The sequence below is a fragment of the Strongylocentrotus purpuratus genome, unplaced genomic scaffold (assembly GCF_000002235.5).
Source record: "Strongylocentrotus purpuratus isolate Spur 01 unplaced genomic scaffold, Spur_5.0 spur5_scaffold_1, whole genome shotgun sequence".
Classification (NCBI taxonomy): domain Eukaryota; kingdom Metazoa; phylum Echinodermata; class Echinoidea; order Camarodonta; family Strongylocentrotidae; genus Strongylocentrotus; species Strongylocentrotus purpuratus.
In genome coordinates, this window is record NW_022145594.1 from 40,167,923 (window position 1) to 40,192,791 (window position 24,869).

Genomic DNA, 24,869 nt, shown 5'->3' on the forward strand with positions numbered 1-24,869 from the left:
TGCCGCGTGCGCATAAATATACAGTTCCTCAGGTAGACAAAGGAACATCCCTCCCCATTAATGTGTAGAATAAGTGTCACATGCATATTCACCTGCTCTACACATTTTACATAATAGTGTTGAAGGCTGGCGAGTACGCAGGGGGGGGGGGGGGGGGGTTGAACCCCCCCTTCAGTTTTTTTTGATGTGTGTATTTTGGAGCAACCCCCCCTCCCCCCTTTTGAAAAAAAAAATTATGCCAATGGCTGACCTAAAAAGGTGACCTTACACCCCCCCCCCCCCCCCAACGGAGCAAAATGTCAAATTTTCAAATTTCGAGACCAAAAAAAAAAAAAAAATGTCCCTCTTACCCCCCCCCCCCCCCCCCCCCCCCCCCCCGCTGAGTCGTTGCGAAATTTTCGGTCCGATTTAAAAATGTCAACCACCCCCCCTTGAAAAAATCCTGCGTACGCTCCTGAGTGAAGGGATGTTCTTTTGTCTACCACAACAATTGTTGAGGGTAGAATGAGGAACTGTATGTTTTGTCCTCTTTCTTTGTTCGTCATATTCATAGTGTTACTTCCTGCATGTATGTATATTGTCGAGTGCAATCTAAAAGATTTCTAATTGTAGTCAACATGGGCAGTTGAGTACGTTGACACGCATGATCAGTCGGCGTTCGTAGTGTTCTCGTCTACTCAATCTAAAAGTCCCTACTGACAAAATACATTGTACTGACATGGACATAATACTAGTATAATAGTAATACAAGCTCAAGGCTTTATGAAAATGCCAAAGTGTCAAAACAGAGTCTTTCCTTGCAGACCAGATGCTGCCTCGAGCTGGACTATGTTTTGCATAAAATATATAAAACATAGAAGAGTAATATCTTTCTTACAAGTCTCACATGCCAATGGAATTCAAACCTTTCTTCATAATTTTGCAATTGCAAGACAAACATAACTACAGTTCATTGCAAGAAATGATGGGGTAGAGGTAATGTGCACGGTTGGTGATTAACCAAAAGTGGCATCTCGCTCGCTGCAGAATGTAGTTTTGGAAGATTAATGCCCTTTTTCTGTGAAGAGAAGAGAAAGAGAAGGAAAAGGAATGAGTATTTATAGTACAGATGTACATTATATATGTTGTTGGTTTTGGTGATTTTAATTAGAGTATTACATTTTGTAATATATTTTGAATATTCTATCATCACCATCATCATCATCACCAGCACCATCCTTATCATCACCATCGTCATCCCCATTGTCACCACTATCGTCACCGCATCATCATCACCATCATCATTATCATCACCATCATCATTATCATCACCATCATCATCATCACCATCATTATCATCACCATCATCATCATCATCATCACCATCATCTTCATTACCAGCATCATCAACACCAGTATCATCACCACCATCATTACAATCATCATTATCACCACAATTATCATCAATAGTTCCATCATTGTTACCATTATGATGGTGGTGATGAAGATGATCCCCATCATCGTCATCACTATTATTACCACTACCATCTTAATCATCTGACATCATAATCATCTTCATCACTATCATTAGAATCATCATCCTCACTATCATCACCAGAAACACCACACTTATAAACATACTATACCATCATCACCTATTAAATCATTATCGCCATCATCACCACTAATCACCACCATCATCAAGGCCATCATCAGCATCATGACTATCACCATAATAATTTAAATCATTATCAAGATCCCTGCCACCACCATCATACCCATCATCATCACAGTCATCATCATCACCTAAGTTCATACTCTTACTTACCTTTTGCATTTCATCTTGCACTGTCCAGTATCTATTTTCCTGTAACAAAGCCACTGACCGCCCGCCAAAGAAGAGGAACGACACGAGAAGTCAAAATTCCAAACCCCACGATTCCTATGATTGACAGCACCACGAATATTAGGAAGAAGATAGCACTCCACGAATATCCATCCGCCAAGACACTGAAGAAAAAAAATACATGAGAACAATTATAGAATAATAAAGTATTACAACATAATGTACACAATACGAAACAAATAATGTGGTTCACATACCAAACAGATTTTTAAATATTTTTATTGTAGTTTTGAAGTAAATTTAAGACATGATGACAATTAAATATTTGTTTGTTTGTTATTGTTGTTATTGTTTGTTTTTTGTTTTTTGGGATAGTGCAATGCAATTTCCAAAAAATAAAGTAGAAGAAAAATTGTTACTAAATATAATAAAAAGGTTATTGAGCATTTAATTGAGGTAGGGTTGGATTCCTCGCAAATTCAACTCTGACGAGAAAAAGCAAAGCAAACCCCCCCCAAAAAAAAAAAAAATAATAATAATAATGATAACAAAAAAAAAAAAAAAAAATAATAATAATAATAATAATAATAATGATAATAATGATAAAAATAATAATAATAATAATAATAATAATAATAATAATAATAATAATAATAATAATAATAATAATAATAGTAATACACCAGTTTACAGTTGTGTGCGCCATTTTAAACAAAGCCAATGACCTGGAGGTCATGTATTTATGCGTAAATTAGGATTGCGCCCATGCAAATTTTGATGATATCACTGCCCTACGCGCTGCGTTGTGCGCGCACATCATCATTTGCATGGGCGCAATCTTAATTTACGCATAAATACCAGAGGTCAGAGGTTATTGGCCCCGTTCCGGGGCCAATGACCCGAGGTCAACTGTCTGCGCATGCGCTCTGATACAACTGTAAACTGGTGTATTACAATGGGAGAGGGGAGACACTGGATTTGTCCCCAAGTGTTATTATTTTTAAGACCAGAAATTGATAAACTTCCCACTCTCTTGTACTTGTAGTCGTGAAAATGAAATACAATCAAAAGAAAATGAGGGTGGGGTGGGATAATGGGGGAGGGTAAGGTACGTGGATTACCCTATGCTAGAGACTATACCGGTTCATGCTCCAATTTTCATTAATATTTTCTTACTCTCGAGTGACCTCGGAGAAGAACCGAAGTACTTCTCGATGTCCAGCCCTCATCGCTGCTCGGCACTCCTCAGCCATGCGTAGAATTTGCGGACCAAACTGTTGGTTGAAACTAGTCCGCATCTCTCGTAGATCACAACGAGTCCTGAAAATTAAGGATAAAAAGATTTTTTAAAATAGTTGAGACCCATTTCACACTCCCATGTTAGAGTGCCCTATTTATACTCGCGTGTAAAAGCATGCCATATTCACACTACCTAGCTAATACTCCAACAGGACGCTTTGTTTGACTTCACACTCAGCCTTCACACTATTAAAGAATACTCTCTTCAATTTGTGAATCGTGAGATTGGGGTATGTAGAGGTTATGACTTCACTTCCATCATCCCTACAAATATAAACAACATCAATAGGCATTATATGTTAATGCATTACGTGTACGGTTTGATAAACTTTTAAATATCAATCCCATATTCTTACATTTCTCAAGACAATGTCATCATTCTTTAAAATAAAAAAACAGCTGCCTACCTTTCCGAAAGTATAGGGGGACTTGAGACGACCCGCGGTCCAGTCCCGGGTCCATTTTGCATTAGATCTCCCGCTACTTCATGGAAGATGGCCTCGAAGTCCTGTTCGTTCTGGACGGGTCGTTTAAACTTGACGTCTTGATCTCTGGCAAACCTCGACATCGACATGGTGGATGATACTTGTGTAATGCTGCTCTGACGAATGTCGTTCTGTAATAATAATGAAAATAATAGGTATAATAAAGATAATAACCCCAAAACTACTAGTTCTGCAATTACTAACAATAATATTAGCAATAATATTAACAAAACAATGACAAACAACAACAACAATTATAAAAAAATTAAAATTTTTTTTTTTTTTTAAAAAGACACAGTTATGATGATAATAAAAGTAATCACAATAATGATAATAATGGTAATGATAATAACAATCATGCGAATAATTATCCTACAAATACTTCTACTGCAACTACTGACAATAATATTTACAATAATAATTTTAAAAAAACGACCAAGAAGAAGAACAATAACAAAAATATTGACAGTATTATAATAATAATAATAATAATAATAATAATAATAATAATAATAATATCAATAATAATGATAACAATGATAATGTTAATAATAGTAATAATAACAATGATAATAATTCACAAGCATCAATTCATATTAGAATTACGGTTTTCATTAATCACAAGTAATGGGATATTATTTTAGAGAATTCCTCCGATCATATGATCTTCTTAATAGCATGAAGTAATTTACATCTAAAGTGTTTAAGAATTAAGACAAAGAATTAAGTTTAAGAAAAAGAATAACTTAAGATTCAGAAAATAGAGTTTTTGAGGCCTCGAGTTTATCTTTGTATTGATAATATTAGTATAAACCGGTACATTAGTTACAACCATTGGTATGGGTGTCAGATATATAGGTCTAGGACTTTGCTCCTGTTAATGTAATATTAACAAAAAGGAGGAAAAGTTGAATAAATCTAAGAGAAAGTAAAGCTACTTACACAATAAATGTTGTGGAAATACTCCAACACGTCTGATCTGCGCGAGTGTGAGAGAAGGTTATGAAGTGTCAATGGGATCAGTAACACAACTCGTTTTGACAATCCAGGGCTGAGCTGAGAAGCTCTGTTGATATACAGACACAAAATACCCTCGCACAATATCAACGTGGGGAATTCCAACGGGGAGTTTCGTATGGGTTAGGTAGGGTATTCCCATAGCCTTCTGCGTACGTACTAGTAGTCTGCTGTCACAAACCATTATCAGTCGTCGCGGTGTGAAGAGTGTCTGACTTGAGAGACTATGGAGGCTGTACGGTCTACTCCACTCCATAGGCTATGTAATGTAGCTACCCATGGTTCCCGTCTTTTAAAGAGGATGAAATTAATCGTAACTTATTTGCCATTGAAAATGATAAATATCAATCGCAACTAGTAGATCTATGTACATAATTTAGATAGGAGACTGCAAACTTGCAATTGATTGGAGGACCTGCGATTGATTTGGATAAATTGCAACTCTTTATAAGATGGGGGCCGGATCTCATAGACTGACAGAGCCAGACGCGGCTCAATTCTTCATGGAATCGTGTGAAAGTTTCTAAATCGAGTCTCTGCCTGCAGACTACTTTTTGATAGCACTATCAACGTCTACGAGGTCTCCGTGACGTCAGGGCTAAACATAAACCGGGAATATAAACAGGGAATTCCCCTAAAATGACGTCAGAAGACACATTGGGAAGGTGACAGGTGACCAAATGAATAAAAACAGAACAAAAGCAAATCTCAAGTGCCCCAAAACGAACAACATGATAGGAACAGAAATTGATTAAAAGAGTCGACATCATTCATTGACATTCGTAAATGTGTGTGAGTGTGTTTGTGCGTGACTGTGTGTAGGGGGGGGGGGGTGGGTTATATCAATGAACAAATTTCTAATTTTGACTTTCCTCTCACGCCGCTGCCTGGATCCATCAGAACAACTTAAAAAATAATGATAAAAATATGGAGAGAATCGTTGCAGTGTTCATTGTGGGGGAAAAGAGAGAAGAGTTGCCCTTTATAACCATGATACAATGGCTCTATAGACTATAGCAACAATGTCGTTTACATTTGAATTGAATTGAGTTGAAAACGTTTGTTTGCATTTGGCAAAACGAAGTTGTTTTGGGGATTGTTTTTGGAAATGCGATAGACTAGTCTTCATGTCAGACGCCATATAACTATGAGATGTCAACAATTGCTTATGAAAAAAGAAATTTACAGTGGTCCGGGAGTAGAAAGGCTGGATTGAGACTAATTGTGGTTAAAGCTCCCAAAGTACGAAAGGCCACCGTGTGTCTGCACGCGATTTGATGAATCATGTTATTCCTTATTCAGTACAATATAGATAAATCTGCTTAATTCCTTGGACTTCGCCCCACTTATGTTATACAGTGCGTCCCAAAAAAAACTATACACTTTTGAAATGGCTGCCGTATAAAAAATATAATATTCTTTGGGGAAAAGTTGTATATGTATGGAAAGCTCATAAACCCAACTTTCATATGACACCAAAAAGTTCGAAAATAATTCATGCTTGGGTGAGCACTGCTCACTTTTGTAAAGGGTATGGAAATTAGTTTGCGCAGGAATTAGCCTTCCAATTTGTGACAGGTAAATCCTTTGGAGCTTATGAAATTGAGAATAATATGACCAATTTATGATCAATTGTGATGAGTTTGGGTTTGCTAAGTGAAATTTGTGGTTCATGGGATTAAAATTGTATGCATGAGTGAACAGGAATTGCATTTGTTATTACCGTATAGCAATGTAACTTTCCATGGTAGACTCGGTGGTGTTTTCATGGGAGTCAGGACGGGGTGATGGTGCATGGTACAGGGGAGGTGAAATGTAGGGTAGGACTTTGTTGGGTAGATTGGATAAGGGTCAAGAGGACATGTATGCCCCTCCACCTTCTCTCTTTCTCTCTCTCTCTCTCTCTCTCTGCCTGGGTATGCTTGTGCATATCTTAACAATCCATTAGACAATCAACATTCAGCTATCAATCACTTAATCAACAATGTATCAGTCAATCGGTCAATCAATTAATCAATCAAGCATTCAATCACCATTCAGTATTTCAATCAATTTAATCATTCAATAAATCGATCATAATTAATAAATAAGTCAGTCAATCACTCAACCTATCAACCGACCAACCAGTCATTACACTTGAGTTTCGCACAAGAAATACGGCACAGTTAAACACAAATTCACAAGTTTGTAAAATGAACATGTCAGTTTTCAATTTAACAACTGTTTCGTCCATCTTGTAAGAGAAAAAAGGGGAGAAAATATCTGAAAATGGAAACAATGGCCCATATGTCCACCTCCTCTTTCGATGCACAATCTTGGTAAAGGTTTTTATTCACAGTCACAGATGTAACAAAAGAAAACAGTTTGTAACACGGAAATTACAACATGTACCATCACTCCATCCTGACTCCCATGAACACACCACTGAGTCTACCAGGGAAATTTACAATGCTACAATAAAAAATGCAATTCCTGTTTACTCATGCATAAAAGTTTGGTTTAATAGACCATGAAATTCACTCAGCAAATCATGAATGTATGATATCACCCTCAATTTTGTAAGCTCCAAAGGATTTACCTCTCACAAATTGGAAGGCTAATTCCTGCGCAACCTAATTTCCATACCCTGTACAAAAATGAGCAGTGCTCACCCAAGCATGAATTATTTTCGGACCTTTTGGTGTCATATGAACGTTGGGTTTATGAGCTTTCCATACATATACAACTTTCCCCCACGAATCATATATTTTTTTTATTTGGCAGCCATTTCAAAAGTGTATAGTTTTTTTTGGGACGCACTGTATATAATGTGCCTTGCGCTATTTTTTGTTTCTTTATCTCTTATAGTATGTAACTTTGATAAAGAAAGTACCCCGGACGTGTTTGGAAAAAAGATGAATAACATGATGGCAACTAAGTTACAAAAAAAAAAAGATCTAGGGCAATGCCCCATAGAAATCATGTTCGAATTATGGTACATATAAAATTTGACAAACATGGTTATTGAAATTTTCTTTGGTCGATTTTTCGAAAGTAATTACCATCGTCATGATCGTGTTATATAGTCTAACTAAATAATGAGTAAAAGGGGAGATCTTGTATGAGTGTAGCCTATTATAAGTAGAATAGTGCTCCAGGGAGGGAGTGGGAGAGCGAAAGATAAATAGAGTGAGAGAGGGAGAGTGAAAGAGAGTGAGAGGGAGGGAGAGAGAGAGAGAGAGAGAGAAGGAGGGCGGGGATGGGGGGGGGGGGACGTGAAAACAAGATTAAACTATATACCAACATACTGTAAGCCTATTCCCTAAACTTCTGTTTACATCCATTCACGATTTTCATGATTTTACCGAAAATGAATTCATAGGAGACAAAGCGGGGGCGAGAGAGAGAGAGAGAGAGAGAGAGAACGGATAAGGGGCGGGAAGGGGTGGTTATTCAACAACTGCCTTTAGTTTTGATCTCGAAATAGAACTTATTATTTCTTTGCACAGAACGATGACTGCAAGCTAACTTATTCATTCTTGTTAAAGAATCAGCTCTTAGTAGTCTGGCTAATTTCATTTGAACAATCTTCACCTACACAATGCAACACCCCCCCCCCCCCACCCCCGGCCGCGTTATTTTTTTCTGCGGCACAGATTGGGGTTAGGTGCGTGTTGAGCCTATAGGAAAGTTTAGGGTTAGGGTTAGGGTTAGGGTTAGGGTTAAATCAAGACCTCTTTTTAAAAAAAAAAGCCCCAATCTGTGCCGCGGAAAAAAATGACGCCCCCCCCCCCCGGCCCCCTAATATACTCGCTGCCAGCCGAAGATGGCGTGATCCTCGAATTAAGACGCTCGGCAAAAAGTCTTTGTACAGCCTGTACTACAGGATAGTAAAATCTTAGGCTGGGCTTACGAGTTTGTTGATAACGCCATCTTCGGCGGCTTGCAGCAAGTTTAGGGAAAAGATAAATTATGCAAGAACCGGCCAGATTCTAGACTACACTTACAGCCACTTGACTTGAAATCTAAGAATATCCATGACGTCATATGCCAAATATATTACAGATATCAAAGTCCACGAATAGTTGCACTAATTTTGTTTACACAGGCATAACTGTTTGGAAGATGACCTCTACTTATTATTAAATGGGACAATATTATAAAGTGTCTGTGTTCTCAAACGTTTGATAGTCGATCCAAAGCATCTAAATCATCATTCATCGTTAAAGCTTTAAGAAGATATCAACTTATTATGAAAACAAATATTGTCACAATCAGTTCACAAATAGAGGTGACGGAAAATTATTCCAACTTTTTATGGAGCAACAGTGTTTTCACATAAGATACCAGGGGCGGATCCAGAATTGTATAAAAGGGAGGGGGTGTTCTACTCTAGTTGAGTATCTGGGCCAAGCTTGTGGGAGGTGGTAGAGGTAGAGATCTGGGACCCGTTTCACAAAGCCCTTTTTCAATGACAAATGACAAAAACCAGTGACAAATCTGCTGATAACCAATCAGAAGCAAGGATTTCAGTAGCTTATAACAAAACTGTCATTTGTCACTGATGACAAATTTGTGAAACGCCCCCTGTAATTCAACGGGAATCTTCCCAGTCGTCTCCAGACTCTCCCCAGGTTCCTTCATTGGGCAGAGGAGGGGGGGGGGGGGGGGGGGGGGGATGGGGGGTGGGATTACAAAAAGAGAGATAGTATTTGTTTCGATTTACTTATTACATTTCGAAGGGAAATTTAAAGGGGGGTGGTGTTTTTATAGTAAAACGCTCACGTTGGTTCTGTCATTAATGTATTTATTTCATTTATTTCTTTATTTTATATCATATTAAATATATTTGGGGGAGGAGTAGGGCGGAGGGGGGGGGGGGGGGAGGGAGGTGGGCGGTTCTCCATTAGTGCATGCCTCCCGCAATATCCTAGCAAATTGCCACGCATTCTGAAACACGGTGGCATAAATATAACATAATACGTCATCGTCATGTTAGTCTTTCGATCTCACGATAATAGTCTACCAACACAGACCGTATGAAGACACATACGAACTTTCGCATCTAGTCGTCTTCATTCAAGGCTTCATTCAGCGCCAAATTCATGTAGGAAAATAAAGAAATGCAGAGCTATAGACAAGGTTGAATCTAGGATCCTTTAAAGGACACGGGGCACAATTCAGAAATTCTCGGAAAAGTAAGAACTAAGTGAAATAGATAATAGTGAAGATATTGATTGATGAAAGTCAACAACAAGAACAATTTACAATACTGTTTCATTAAAAAGGTTTTCAGATTTGTGAGTGCCTTTTGGTCTAGGATTTGAAAGGGGTTAAGAGATAAAACAACTAATGGGGCACATTTTCATTGTTTTATTTGGGTACACAAAGTATGCAACATGGTGGGAGGGGGGGGGGGGGTAACAAGCCGGTTGTGCCCCTTGCTCTGCCACTGACCATACATGTAAAGATAACACAGTTTAGATACATTGTATTAAGCGCTATATAAAAGCTAAATATTATCATTATTATTATTATTATTTAAAGTTCAGAACACCGCAGAGTTAAAGGTCTGGGCCCACAGACTAGCGAAGGGTTCAAACTGCAAACCCATTGAAAAACACAATTCTCTCTAAATATGGACAATATATACCGTTCGAGACATAGAATTGAAACAGTCGGTGGGCTAGCGGTACCGTGTATACATTCAAATCGCCGTACTAGACGATTGTAAAATCAAATTCGAAATGGAGGTCGAGGTGCTTGGAAACGCGATGTCGTTGACATCGCTCTTGGTCCTGATCGCTCTGGGTTTCATCGTCCTACTCTTACTGTACGTATGATTACTGAACATATGATTATAAATCCTGTGACCAAAATTATCTATTTGTTAATCACTAACCAGCCTTCGCCATTGGCAGATAACTAGTTTGCATGCACAAACCGTTGTCAGCCGCTGTACATAACAGTGACTGTTTTGTGAGACTAGTTTGACAGCACAATGCAAAGCTCTGTACCTCAGCTTCTATCTCCAAATACAGACAGAGACTGACAGAACTAGGCCCTGCTCAAGGCTTTGATATAAAATCCTGGAGAACATGTAAAATTAGAGACTGTGCCTGCAGACTAGTTCGCTATTGCAAGCGGCGAGAGCGGTGTGAACTTGATCGAGAAAAAGAAAATAGTCTAGAAGATCAGTCTGTATCTCGTTCGAGGATAATTATGTTCTGCTGAGACTACGTCTGGCGTCACCGAGTGTCAAAAGACAAGAAATATGTTTTACCAAAATGCACCAAGCAGACAGATTTTCGGTCGATATGTGTATCTACACCACCTAGCTACACTGACCTTAATTGAAATCCGTGATTAACGAAACAAGTATTAAAGCCCGTGTAAATATATGGTACGCAGTAGGATTTGTTCTTTGTGTATACGCGAGAGTGAGTGATCGTGAACTAAAATACTTTTTCATCCGCTTTGGGTCATTGTCTTTTCGGCTATTAAATGAAAATTATGGCAAAACGAATTTGAAATGATTTTGCTGTTTTGTTCGGCAGAAATGACTACTGGGCCCACGGATACTGGAAGCGGCGAGGGATACCCTTTGAGCCCCCTCTTCCAATCATCGCTAATATGAGAGTCTTCGCTAAGGTTAGTGACATGTGTATCATTGTCATTATAAATCATTATAATAATAATAATAATAATATAAATATTTATATAGCGCCGGTATCTGACAGGCTCTGACGCTAATGGTGCTGTACATATCACAATCACGAACATATCACTTTCTTAACTGAAGTAAAATAAAGTAACACAATTTATTACGCCACAGTTATAATCGTCATTATTAAATAGAACTGTTAAGAAAGAGAAGGGTTTTTAGAGCAACTTTGAAGTCAGGGAGGGCTGTTAAGCTACGAATACTGAGTGGGAGCTTATTCCAAAGAGACGGGCCAGAATGAAAAAAGGCTCTATCCCCCCAGGAACTTCGCGTCTTAGGGACAACTAATAAGGAGAATAGAATTATAACAATCTAAGCGAGATTAAACAGAAGCATGTACAAGTTCCTCTTATCTGATTACATGTACATTGTATAATTATAGAGGACTACTAAAATGTCCACAAACGGATGGAAGGTGGGAAGGGGAGACGACCGCCCAATCTAGAAAACAGAAATGAGATCTAAAATTGTAATATTCTACACAAATGTCAGATAAGACACTGATTATAAAACGAGAAATATTTCCCTCAACGATCATTATGTTTATGATAATTGGTTTCTTGTACAGCGCCGGTATTCACCTCTAATGGGCGCCTATGATACTTAGTTTCAAATTTGAGAGGCCGGATGTAAAATGGGCGATTTCACACCGAAAGAGAATCTTGATCAATTAGTCCAAATTAGTCCCATACAGTCACCTGTTCCAAGAGAAATTTAATTGGTTAATTAAATAAATATATATATAAAGTTATTATATGTTTTGAGCCTGCAAGAAGAATAGGCACATGAAGCCTAATATTAACATATTTCCGGAGAATAATCTGTCACTACCTTCCTCAGGAAAATCGTAATAAATATAGAGTGATTATATCATGAATTAAAAGCCGTATAGTAAGTACACGGGCACGATTTTCATAGCCGGGGATGGGGGGGGGGGGGGGTAATGAGAGCTAGGTTGGGGATGTTGTCTCGCCGACAGCATTTAATTTCATCATAGCAACACTGTAGCAGACTTATCATGGTGTTGTATGGTAGTATGTTCATTTTAATGCATACATATCATATCAAGGATATATATATATATAATGTAAATGTGTACATGTATACGTGATGTATTCATACAAATGTGTATATAATATATTCTAATTTATAAACAGGGTGTTGTTGAGGCCTTCGAGGTCATGCAGGAAAAGCATGGCAAGGTGTATGGGTGAGTGAAATATCATCATATATATGTCGTGGCGAAAAAGCCAACCCCCGAAAATTTGAAAATCGCCTCTCCCTCTTGAGCTCCAGGGGAGGGGGCCGGTCTTCTTTTTTAAAACAAGTATAGGTAAATTTAACGTGTTTTATCTGTTTTTCCCCCCAGGGGAGGGGGAAGGGACAGGGGTGGGGGGGGGGGGGGAGGGGATCATTCACTTGACTATGTATACACTAAATTCTAGGACAACTACCAGTTTTGCCTGACTGCAATGACAGGCAACTGCCCTTAGACAACTACCCATATACCAAACGGAAGGGGAAGAGGCAGGGGTGGGGTAGAGAGGGGGAGGGGGGGTTAGTGGCCGGGATGATATATTGGGGTGTGTTTTCATGGGGTTTCCAAATTCAATCAGAAATAGGTACGGAGAAATTAGTTAAAAGGCAATCTACTAGGTTATCTACTAGGTGATATAATAATATATTTCGGGGTAGTAGTTAAAATGTAGTTATTATTGTTATTATTACTATTATTTTTAATCATAAGTATTATTTTTTCATAAATATAATTATTTTTTATCATGATTATGATAATGATGATAACGATTGTTATTATCATTTTATTTTCATTATTATTTATCATCATCATCATCTTCATCACCATCAGCATTTTCATTGTTATTATTGTTGTTATTATTATTATCATTATTATTATTATCATTATCATTATAATTGTTATCATTATTATTATTATTATTATCATTATTATCATTATTATTATTACTTTAGAGGGGGCTTTATTTTCTCTTTTCTAACAGGATATATTCTTTTCGAACTCCCGTGCTTGTGGTTGGTGATCCTGAAATGCTACGCAGCATCACCGTTAAGAACTTCAACAGCTTCCACAGCAGAGTAGTAAGGTTCCCAAACTGTCTTAAAGATAAATTTGAGTTCTGGTAAAAAAAAAAAAAAAAGAATTCTCACAGAATCAAACGAAACCTACACTGAATGTTCAAGATTACAAATAAATTTATTTACCAAACAATTTTGGTAGAAAATGTAATATACTAGCTGAGTAATGAGCATAGAAAGATAAGGAAATCAAGATAAGTAAGACCGACACCATTTATGTAGTCCTACAAACATCTTTTTGTGTACAGTGCTTGTTACTTTACCAAGACTGGACCAAATTTATTATGATTTTGATGAATCCAGAACCTTGCAGTACACAACAATACTTATTTTTCTGATCCATTCCACACATTTTCTTTCACAATGCAATCGCATGACCAGAACTCAATTTTATCTTTAACGTTAAACTCAAAACATTCGATCACAAAGTCTGCAATTTCCATTTCCCTTTATCATATTTCGCTTTTCACGTTACACATGATCGGTTTAGTTTACATGATAAACAATGGTAATATTAGGTATTTTGAATGAACACAAGTACGTAAAATAAATTCAATCACTTTGGTTTGCTTGTTGTTACGATCCTACTAGCAATAAAGAGCTCACAACTCGAGAGAAATTACCAGGCGCATGGTGGCGAGTTTCGCTGCATGCGAGATGTACACCCACTAATTGGTAATGTTGCCATGTCGGGACAATGGAAAATGCCGAGTGTAGACCAGGGACCTGTTTCACAAAGCCTTTTTTCAATGACAAATGACAAAAATCAGTGACAAATCTGCTGATAACCAATCAAAAGCAAGGATTCCAGTAGCTTATAACAAAAACAGTCACTTGTCACTGATGACAAGTTTTGTGAAACGCCCCCTCCCATTATGTCTTAATATTCTTACAGGATATACCCCAAGCTGCCGGGGAGTTAAGGAGCATGGTGTCCATTCTGGAAGGCGAGCGCTGGAAGGAAGTCAGGAACATTCTAACCCCAACATTCAGCGCAGCAAAGATGAAACAGGTAAGTCTTTTTTAGCGACTCTTTCCTCGCTTTGTTCGGTCTTCCCATCATGCAATGGACTGCTCTATTCGATCTTTATCACATGTAAACTGCATAAGTATGGAAACTATACATAAAACAATATGTCAGTCCAAGCATAAAGTTGGCAGCAGTCAAGAACATGGTATTAGACAGGATGACAGCTAAAATGATTATCAGTTAAGATCAATGTCGATTTCCATTATCGCTGAAAGTAGTGCTTTTTTTCGACATAAGACAATATACCGTCGATCGGACGCGAAATCGGCACGTCCATAGCGTATTTACAGAGATAGCTGTGACACGCGCACACGTACGCTATCAAGTTTCTTCCCTCATACAATCTCAAGTTGGATTCCTTTACGCAAGTTCTTAAAACATTATTACATCTATTCAGTTTGCGATCGCTTTTCGTTCGATTTTCACCGTCATATGGGGCGATAAAAACCCAGCGGTGGCTGATCCACTTACAAAAATGGAAAGACGCCTTGTTTGCCCCGGGTTTAAACTATGTTTTTGATTATAACTATGTTGTCTTTTATTTTCCTTTATTCTAAGATGTCGAGTCTCATTAACACCAACGCAGACACTTTGGTGAAGTACATCGGCATCAAGCAAACAGAGAAAGGACGCATTGAATGCCCAGAGTGAGTCGTTAATATTATTTTTAAAGGATCCGGTAACTTTGTCTTAGATCCTTAAAAAAAATCCTTGATTGAGCTTATGCTGCAATGATAATTATAAACCTTTAGGTCAGTCAGGAACCCCATGATTTTTACAAGCCGATCGCCTGTCTGATTATCATTTTTTATTTTTTATTTTTTATATTTATGATTGAAAATCGAAATCAAATTTTGCGTTTGCCAAACGGTTTTCATAACACTACAGTCTATTGGGGAAAATGAGTATGGTAAAACCGGTCACTCAAAGGTTTTTACTTTTTTGAGGCGCTTCTTGATCATTTTGAAGCGCAATTTTTTAGGGCTTCGAAATAACACCATATTATCACAGGCACTGATAACACGTAGGGCCATGCATCTCAGATTTAAAGATAAACTTGAGTTCTGGTAAAAAAAAGAAAATGAATTCTCACAGAATCTAACGAAACTTACACTGAATGTTCAAGATTACAAATAAATGTCATGTGCCAAACAATTTTGGAAGAAAATGTATACTGGCTGAGTAATGAGCATAGAAAGATAAGGAAATCAGGGTAGTACCAGCCCCGACACCATGTGTGTTGTCCCATATACATCTTTCTGTGTAAGTGATTGTTACTTTACCAAAACTCTGCCAAATTTATGATGATTTTGATGACTCCAGAACCTTGCATTACACACCATTACTTACATGCTATATGATCAACTTTTCTGATCCATTCCACACCTTTTCTTTCACAATGCAATCGCATTACCAGAACTCAAGTTTATCTTTAACATTGTTAAACGATCCCGTTAAGAAGCACAGAAATGTTAAATTCTACCCCCAGCAACTAAATGAAACATTTCTATGATAGACAGTATTCTTATCATATTGATACTGGTAGCCAATATGCGAAGATAATGTATGAAATAAAGGGGATGGGAGGGGGAGATCAATCAAAACACTGTGGTTCATAAGCTTAAACCATTTTTGTGTCCTAGGATATATCCATATATATCTATATATGTGTACATTGTTATAATATGTATGCACGTTCACGACCGTCACGATAAATATAGTTTGACGTGTGAATTCACTGTTTTCGGATAATAGATTACCATGAGAGTCAAAGAGACTACGGTCCCCAAGACCGATGGCCAAAGAGACAGGCAGCCCAGCATACAATCGGTCCATGAGACCGACAGTCTGCGATGCCCACAGTCCACAGGTAGAGCGATGGCTCAGTGCAGATCGGTGGTCTCGTAACCAGAAGGTCCCGAGTTCGAAACCAATTCCATGCGCTATAGTGCCCTTTGGTATAAGACATCTACTTTCATTAACTAGTCCCTCGCAGAAGACAGCCGCCTGCCCCCTGCTTAATTGCTTGCTTTTTTAGCAGTCAGGTAAAGAAAACAAACCAACCAACAAACGTTGTGAAAGATTAACTGAGGGTCCACCTGACCGAAAGCAAAACGAAACAGCCTCGCCGGGTTTCTGTTAGCTTTCTTGTATGTTCACTGGACCGAAATTATTTTTCTCATGGGCTGGCGGTCGGCGGTCTACTGGGATATATCAATTCACAGGAACTCTTTATTTTCTGCAGGGTTTTCGGATCTTTCGTGATGGACACGATTGGAAGCTGTGCGTTCGGTCTCAACATCGATTCGCAGTCGAATCCCGGTAACCCATTTGTGACGAACGCGAAAAGCGCTTTCAAGTTTGACTTCCAGAAACCACTCTTCATCCTAGGAAGTATGAAATTTATTTAGTTTCGACTTTAGAATTTATTTATTTATTTATTTATCTTTTTTTAGGGGGGGGGGGGTTGGATTGTAATCATCCTCAAGTCCGCTGTAGACACACTTCCGTTCACAGAGGAGGGTCGAATTTAGACCACTGACCATAGAGCATTTGTTATTGATAACAAGTTTTATGAAACAGGGACCCTCAAAATGGATAACAGTAAGCTGAAATGTTTTGTTTCCCCCCTCCCCCTGATGATACCAAGGCCTGGATACGCCACTGGTACTCAGAAAACATGAATGGGGACAACCTGATCAGGTGATTCAGTAAGCTGTTTTGAAAACCAAAAATAATGTTCCGCTTTGTTATGGTAAGAAGAACAAATATTGGAAAGAAATAACACTTGTGCACCAGGAAACATCGCACTTACTACTGTTTATTACTTTTAAATTGTTTAATTCATCATTCATTCCTAATTATTATTTTTTTGCTAAACTTTTGTAAGGTCTGATTCCATCGTTAGGGAGACTTATGGCTAATCATAGGATCTCAATGTTGATTCCTGCTGATGTGCTCGACTTCTTCAATGACGTCACCAAGAAAACTATCAACCTGAGAAAAGAAGCAGTATCTGGATCAAACTTTAAAGTAGGTTTTTTTTTTTTTTTTTTTTTTTGGGGGGGGGGGGCTGGGTAGTGGGTGGAAGATTACCCTAAAAGATTTTGCAACAAGGCACAGTAGTTACTTTTGAGTAACAACACAAGCCCGGCCCTAACCATAACTTTAAACCCTATTGCAACCTTAACCCTCCTCCTATAACATAATATCTGTATTATACTTGCTTCGTTAGTAAACTAAACTATACAATAATCTGTATAATTGATTAATTAATTATCCTAATATTAATGTAGTATACTAATTATTATAGTAAAGCATACAAGTCAATTACAACATAATGAATAGGTTTTAATGTTTTATCACTCGTGTATTATATGTACAGAGTGGGGACGTACAGTAAAAAGCAAGGCTTGTTGTGGATTGGCTCTGTGAATAAATAATTTACAGGCGGGTAGGGGGCAAAGAACTGTGGAATGTAGGAAGAAGGAGTTAACGAAAGAAATGGGAAATGGAAGATATGGAAAAAGAAGAATGAAGATAAAGCCTGGTACAATAATATTGATGAGGCAGGAGCAAATTTCGGGTCGCCTTCCTACACTACGCACATGTTCCCTATACTGTCTATTCTTAAGGGTGTCGTGGAGGCGTCGTGGACGTGTCGTGGAGGTGTCGTGGTATAGTGGTTCTTTGACTTGACTCTCAGTCCAAGGGTTTAGGGTTCGAATCCCAGCCCGGCTCTGACGTCCAGTGGCAAGACGTTAATCCACATTAGCCACTCTCTAGCCAGGTGTAAATAGCTACCGGGCAGTTGCTGGGGGTAATGATATTTGAAGGAACTTTAGGATGAACAGTATTGATGCTGATGAGGCTTCCCTGGGTAAACAAAATTATTGGTATTTTTTGAAAAGATTATGTTATTATTCAAGTGGCACAAACGTGTGCAGCAACGTGTGCAGCGCTTTATAAGGCCTACAAAATGTTGTATTGCCCTTTGCGACCGACCAAAAAATCTTGAAATCTACAGTCGGCTTTTTTTCTTTTTTTTTGTAAACTGTTTTTAGAGAAAAACAAGTATTCTAAAATGAAAAATATCAGCCCGAAGAGGGAGAAAAAAGAAGAAAAAAAAGTATAAAAAAAAAAAGATTTCCGACCGACAGACCCATGTTTTGGCACCTAGAGGGCGATACAACATCTCTCTTTTTCAGCTGCTAGGTAACGCGCTATATCAAAATTCCTTTTCGATTGGATTATAATTATTATTATTATTATTATCAACGCAGAGGGTTGACTTCCTGCAATTGCTGCTCGATGCTCAGAAGCAGGAAACAGTCGACAAGGCCATTGACCCTGTAGAGGACGACAAGGAGAACGACATCCATGATGACTTGGACAAGCATCACGATGTCAACTACCACACCAAGAGTCTCGGCAAGGGAGCTCCTCTGACCGATGTAGAAGTGTTTGCACAGGTAACGGTCGGAATGCTTCTGGATCTCAGGGATTTAAAATTAAGGAATTTTAGGGGTTCTGTTGATTATGATCAGAAAGCAGCCTCTGACCGATGAAGAAGTGTTTGCACAGGTAACGGTCGGGAGGCTTCTACGCCTCAGAGATTTAAAGTCCCACTGCACGACTGATAGCTACTTGCGCCCTCTATATAGCAAACAATGCATAATCGGTGACCATTGGTCCCCCATGATCCTCTTTTTCTATTTTAATTAAGAGCTGATTTGATGAGATAACCACCTGTCCAGTGACTTTGCAGGGTGGTCTAATCCCTCCTGTACACTAGTACAGATGGGCTTTAAAATCAATGAATTTGAGGGGCTCTGATGATTATGATCATAAAACAGCATTAAATTTGTTTTCCTGTGGCATATCATCAGACAGACACGTGGCATATAAATTTGGAAAGAATGTCATTTTCCCGATGATTATTACACTATTTTCGAACAAAGAACTCAAACAGGTTGTTAGACTACATAAGTTCCTCAGTAGGCTATTATTGATTTTATGTTTTACTCCATGTTTATACTAGTGGATTATGAAAATGCTCAAAGATCAGTTTGGCTTTAACCATTACCATTATGGCTACACGTATTCTCTGAGATCCTGGGCCCTGTCCTATAAAGAGTTGATATTACCGGTAATCGTTATTTATTTATCAATGGCAACTATGTACATAAGAGGTAGGGTACTGCAAACTTTCAATTGATTAGAGGACTTGCGATTGATCAAAATCAATCGCAAATCTTTATAAGACGAGGCCCTGGGGGGCGTTTCACAAAACTTGTCATCAGTGACAAAAGACTGAATTCCTTGCTTCTGATTGGTTATCAGCAGATTTGTCACTGATTTTTAGGTGGTCTGTCGATGACAGATCACCTATTGATTTCGTTAGAATTTTCTTTCTTTATTCTTTATTCTTTATTCTTTCTTTATTTATTTTTATTTATTCCGTACACTTTTTTTGTGTATACGTTTACTCGAACTCGACCTGGTCAATTTCCTTCAAATTTCTGCTAGTCATCAGGCCCTATGATATGAAGTTCCCGAAACCTTTTTCAAGTTCATGGGGTCATCGTGACGTCATCCAGGCGCCATTTTGTAAAAATCAGGTCATTATCATATCTCAATAACGAGTAATCAAAAATAAACCATATTTAGTATACATCAACTTCCGGTCAAAGGTCAACTAAAAATGTCAACAAAATCCGTGCGCGCACCTCGACGCGCACGTACGCCCGCTTAAAATTTTTAAAATGCTCCAATTCGTCCCAAATTTTGTTTGCACACGTTTCAGGTCATTTTAAGCATTTCAAAATTTTCCGTCCGTAAGTGTCCCCGCGCGCGTTGCGCGCGCTCACAGCGCGCGTAAAAAGTCAAATTTAATTTTTTTTACATGATTTAGATTCCTCTTACCGTAAATGACAATTTACATTAATTTCAGTCACTCTTGACCTTTCATAAGGCCGTGAGCGCGCGTCAAAGTTCAAAATCCGCGCGTGCTGCTATGGGCAATATAATGCAAATTTGATCAAAAACATGCCATTTTAAAAATCAAAATAGCTCTTCAGATAGTCCATTGACCCCCAATTTTTATATCATGGTTGGAAAAAGCATGAGTTGGAGATATGAATTCATGTCTCATTTGATCCTCAATTAACTCATGACGTCATCATAATGGCCTCCGAACTCAAAATTTCAATTTGCATATTATGACGTCAGCAGATTTTTGAAAAATTGATTGTATCTCTGTAAATATTGATCAATTTTCTTTCAAATTTTGATATGATCTAGCTGAGACAATTCTCTACAAATGCAGTCACCACGATATTTCATTTTGACAAAGGCATCATGGCGTATTTTTGCGATTAAAGGAGGCATGTCAATTTTTCACATTTTGCGTGTATTCTCTATGGGACATGACTTTTTCTCAAAACTGGATTCTACATCCTGTCTTTTGCGAGCAATATCTCCGTCGTTTTAGCTTTGTTTACGCTGAACTTTGAGTATGTTGTAGCTGAGACAATAAGCTATCACAAGTGTGGCCTTTATTTTTCGATCAGATGCCGGGATCATGCTCATATTTCAATTACAAAGTGGGATTTGTGCATTCCATTTTCCGTTTACGTGTAATCTCTATGGGAAATGTTTTGGTATATCGGTAATGCACTTGACTTCCGACATCGAGGTCCCTGGTTCGAGTCCGGGCGTCTCCAACAATTTTTTTTTCTTCACTTTTTTTTCTTTTTGACCATTCACTCTACCATCTCCTTTGAATATTAAAACACGTACAATCGCAAATAATGTAATAAACAACCATATTTACTTTATTATTACCCTATTATCTCTAGATCCATTACTTTTTGCGTGTAATCCTTATGGGAGATGACTTTTTCTCAAATCTGGATTCTACATTCTTGTCTTTTGCGAGCAATATCGCCGTTATTTCGGCTTGATTTTTGTTGATTTTTTAGTATGTTGTAGCTGAGACTATATACTATCTAAATGTTCTCTCATTTTTTTCAGTCTGATGTCATCGTGGTCTGTTGATGATAATCATCAACATCATCATGATCATGATCATCATCATCGTCGTCATCCCCATTACTATCAAGACCATCATCATCATCATGATCATCATTGTTTACATGTCTATATAACTTCTCCCTTTCTCAATATAGTAAATACTTGAAGACAGACCACCTAATTCGTCCCCATGACGAATTAAATTTCTAGTTGTAATTTGTCATCGAAAAAGACTTTGTTAAACTGGCCCCATGTCTTAATATTTGGGTTATGATACACCCGCCAGGTGCTAATTTTCTTCACCGCTGGAGCCGAGACAACCACTACTCTCCTTGGGTTCATCTTCTACGCGTTGTCCATGAACCCAGATATCCAGGAGAAGCTTATCAGCGAGGTTGACGAGGTGACGCCCTCACGCGACTCCGTCGGGTATAGTTCCATCGCCACCATGCCCTACCTGGATCAAGTGGTCTGCGAGACACTTCGGTTGTTTCCACCCGCTGGCATGTAAGATCTTCTATATTCTTTCTCAAGATTGATGTTGATACTTCGACAAACCTAAAACATATACAGTTTTTCTTAAAGTATAAAATGGTGATTCAAATCATTCATATTTTATATTATCGAGGAGATTTCATCTTCTTGATTTGGAATTTATTTTAAAAAAATCTAAAATACTTGAGTTTTCGCTTTTGAATATATTTCATTATAAGGCTACAAATGGGTCTCCATAATTTTTAAGTCCAACTTAGAGTTAAGTTCGACTTAGGATCTTGTGAAACACCCCCCTCCCCAATTTTGTTCTCCGCCATGCAGTTCTAACAGGATGTGTAACGAGACCTTTGTACACAATGGATTGATGATTGAGAAGGGCACCCAAGTCTTCATTCCTGTCTACAACATCCATCGCGATCCGGACTACTGGCCAGAACCGGAGAAGTTTGATCCGGAGAGGTAATAATTCTTTACAATATCAAGTTTTTCCATGCTGGTTTTCGTAGTTAATCCGGTATTCTGTCGTTTTCCTTTGACAAGTGCAAGACGAAAAGTCCCACTCAACATGTCTTTGTTTAAAGCTATTAACTATGCAGATATCTTTGTATCCGTCTGTTTCGGATATTGTAACGCTTTATTTACGGGAACCTGGGCAGCGTTTCATGAAACCGTCATAAGTACAAGTTCACCGACATCTCATTGAAAGGCGTGTATTAAGTTTAACACGTGTTTCAATGGGATGTCGGTGAACTTGTACTTATGACGGTTTCATGAAACGCTGCCCAGGTGGTCCCTGAATTAAGCATACGCGACTGTCACAATGCAGTAGTCAACGGGTAAATTTCTGCTTTTGTAAAACAAAAATCAACATATTATATGATGCGAAAAGTTAAGTTGGGGTAAGAACAAAATGAACTATAAGCTTCTACAGTCCTTAAAACCTTTAGCCAAGCTTTCATCCATTCCTGTGGACTTTCTCAAGCCAAGTTATTCTACACACACACCGTTTTTCTTGCGGTCAGCCACTGTAATTAATTAAATTTGTCCCAGTTCCTCAACTCAGTAAGATTACAAAATGTATTTCACCTTTTCTTTATCTTCTTTGAGCACTCTCTCTCTCTCTCTCTCTATTTTGATTTTTATCAGTAAGCATCATTCACGAAAATGACTTGATCTGGTAATCTTGTATTAAACGATATCAACAATATGAATACATGCCAGCAAAGTAATACATGAAAGTAATTATTTCTGAAGCATAAAGAAAGTAAGAAAAAACAACAACAACAAAACAAAACGTGATTGTTTTAATTATACCTCCCCCACTGTGCAGATTCACCAAAGAAGCCAAGGCCAAGCAACACCCGCTCGCTTGGCAACCTTTCGGAGCCGGTCCTCGCAACTGTATCGCGATGCGTTTCGCTTTAATGGAAACCAAGATGGCCGTCGTGCGCGTACTTCAGAACTACCGCTTCGAGACATGCGCTGAGACGGAGGTAATACGAAGATCAAGTAATCTGTACATGTGTTTGGGAAATTCAGTGGCAAAATTTGCATTAACATGGTCCATATTCTTTGCCAGTGGAATAGGTTAATACACGAGGGGAGGGGAGAGGGGTGACACGGTGAAAAATTCTTCCCCAATCGACTGGTGGAAAAAGAAAGAAAGAAAAGGAAGCAAATAGAGAAAGGGAAGGGAAATGGCCAGAAAATAAGCCGCCGGGACCCTTCCAAAAATTTTTCCCGAAATTAATCAGTACAGTAGCTTTGTAATTTCACTTTTCATTTTCTCAGCACGAGCAGAACCTCAATCGCCCCAACTATTGCGCATGATGATAGTCTATTTCACCATCTTCAGAGTCTCCTTTATTCATGCAATGTATGTTTTATTTTTTGTATATTTAGTTTATTCTTTCATTCCACTTTCTCTGCACTCAGATCCCTCCGACGTTCGGGCGATCTGGTTTCCTGACACCACCCAACGGGGTCACGCTTAGTGCGGTACCCAGAACTGACAAGGTTGCCTAGACACGATCTCAGATACGTGGAAGAGTTCAAACAACTCGAGGGCGAATTGACTACCTTATTGTATGTCTGTAAGAAATCATTTTCGGATGACACAATATGTCATTGTATGTTTTATATAATAATAATAGGTCCATTTATATAGCGCAGCCACTATTTGAATATACTCTACTGCGCTTTATTACCCCGGCTGTAGCTGAGCTGCCACAATAAGGCGCTAAAGCATTCAAGGAATTTCTTCCAAACGGGTACCCATTAACTTCACCTGGGTGACTGAGAGGCAAATATAGATTAATGTCTTGCCAAAGGACATTGGTACCGTGGTGGGACTCGAACCGCAAACCATGTGATCCACAGTCTGGCGACACATCATCCCTGGTAACATTGAATGACGCACATGGCCATTGAATTTTCCTTGGCTTGATATTAATGATGTAGAACATTGAAACGTAAAACAAATCATTGAACCGGATGTAGAATAAAGTGTAAAGTAAGTGTTGAATCATATAGGGCAGATACTGTTTTTTAGGCTCGAGGTATATATACAAAATAAAACGTTTTCCCCCCGAATATAATACACGGTTGCCCATAAAGTTCGAATTCGAAGTTCAGGAGATAATTGTGACAATTTGATTTATTCTTGAAAAACAAAATCTATATCTAGAGAGAACTTTTATTGATCAAAGTGACAGTACTGATCAATCTTAATTGATCAGTAAAGTTCTGAGAAGATATTAATGGTATTAATAAAGAGTAAATCATATTGTCACAATCATTTCATATCGAGAGGGATGATTTTTTCCAACGTTATGGGCACTGATGAAAGTAGAACTAGCATGTTACAAA

The 24,869-nt window shown here is 38.3% G+C and overlaps 2 protein-coding genes across 2 annotated transcripts; one reads left to right on the top strand and one right to left on the bottom strand.

The window, feature by feature from the left end:
* Positions 1-1,816: 1,816 nt before the first annotated feature.
* LOC105445698 lies at positions 1,817-4,738 on the bottom strand. The gene is made up of 4 exons (XM_011681553.2): positions 4,552-4,738; positions 3,532-3,740; positions 3,002-3,145; positions 1,817-1,989 (listed from the first exon to the last, which is right to left on the bottom strand). The coding sequence occupies exons 2-4, from the start codon at positions 3,696-3,698 to the stop codon at positions 1,839-1,841; spliced, it is 462 nt and encodes a 153-aa protein (XP_011679855.1). The 5' UTR covers positions 3,699-3,740; positions 4,552-4,738; the 3' UTR covers positions 1,817-1,838.
* Positions 4,739-10,279: 5,541 nt separating this feature from the next.
* LOC584244 (cytochrome P450 3A6) lies at positions 10,280-24,181 on the top strand. Its single transcript, XM_030978221.1, has 13 exons — positions 10,280-10,438; positions 11,163-11,256; positions 12,487-12,539; positions 13,348-13,444; positions 14,337-14,453; positions 15,030-15,118; positions 16,717-16,865; positions 17,362-17,504; positions 18,755-18,943; positions 21,793-22,013; positions 22,323-22,460; positions 23,332-23,494; positions 23,937-24,181. The coding sequence occupies exons 1-13, from the start codon at positions 10,353-10,355 to the stop codon at positions 24,024-24,026; spliced, it is 1,629 nt and encodes a 542-aa protein (XP_030834081.1). The 5' UTR covers positions 10,280-10,352; the 3' UTR covers positions 24,027-24,181.
* The last annotated feature ends 688 nt before the right edge of the window (positions 24,182-24,869 follow it).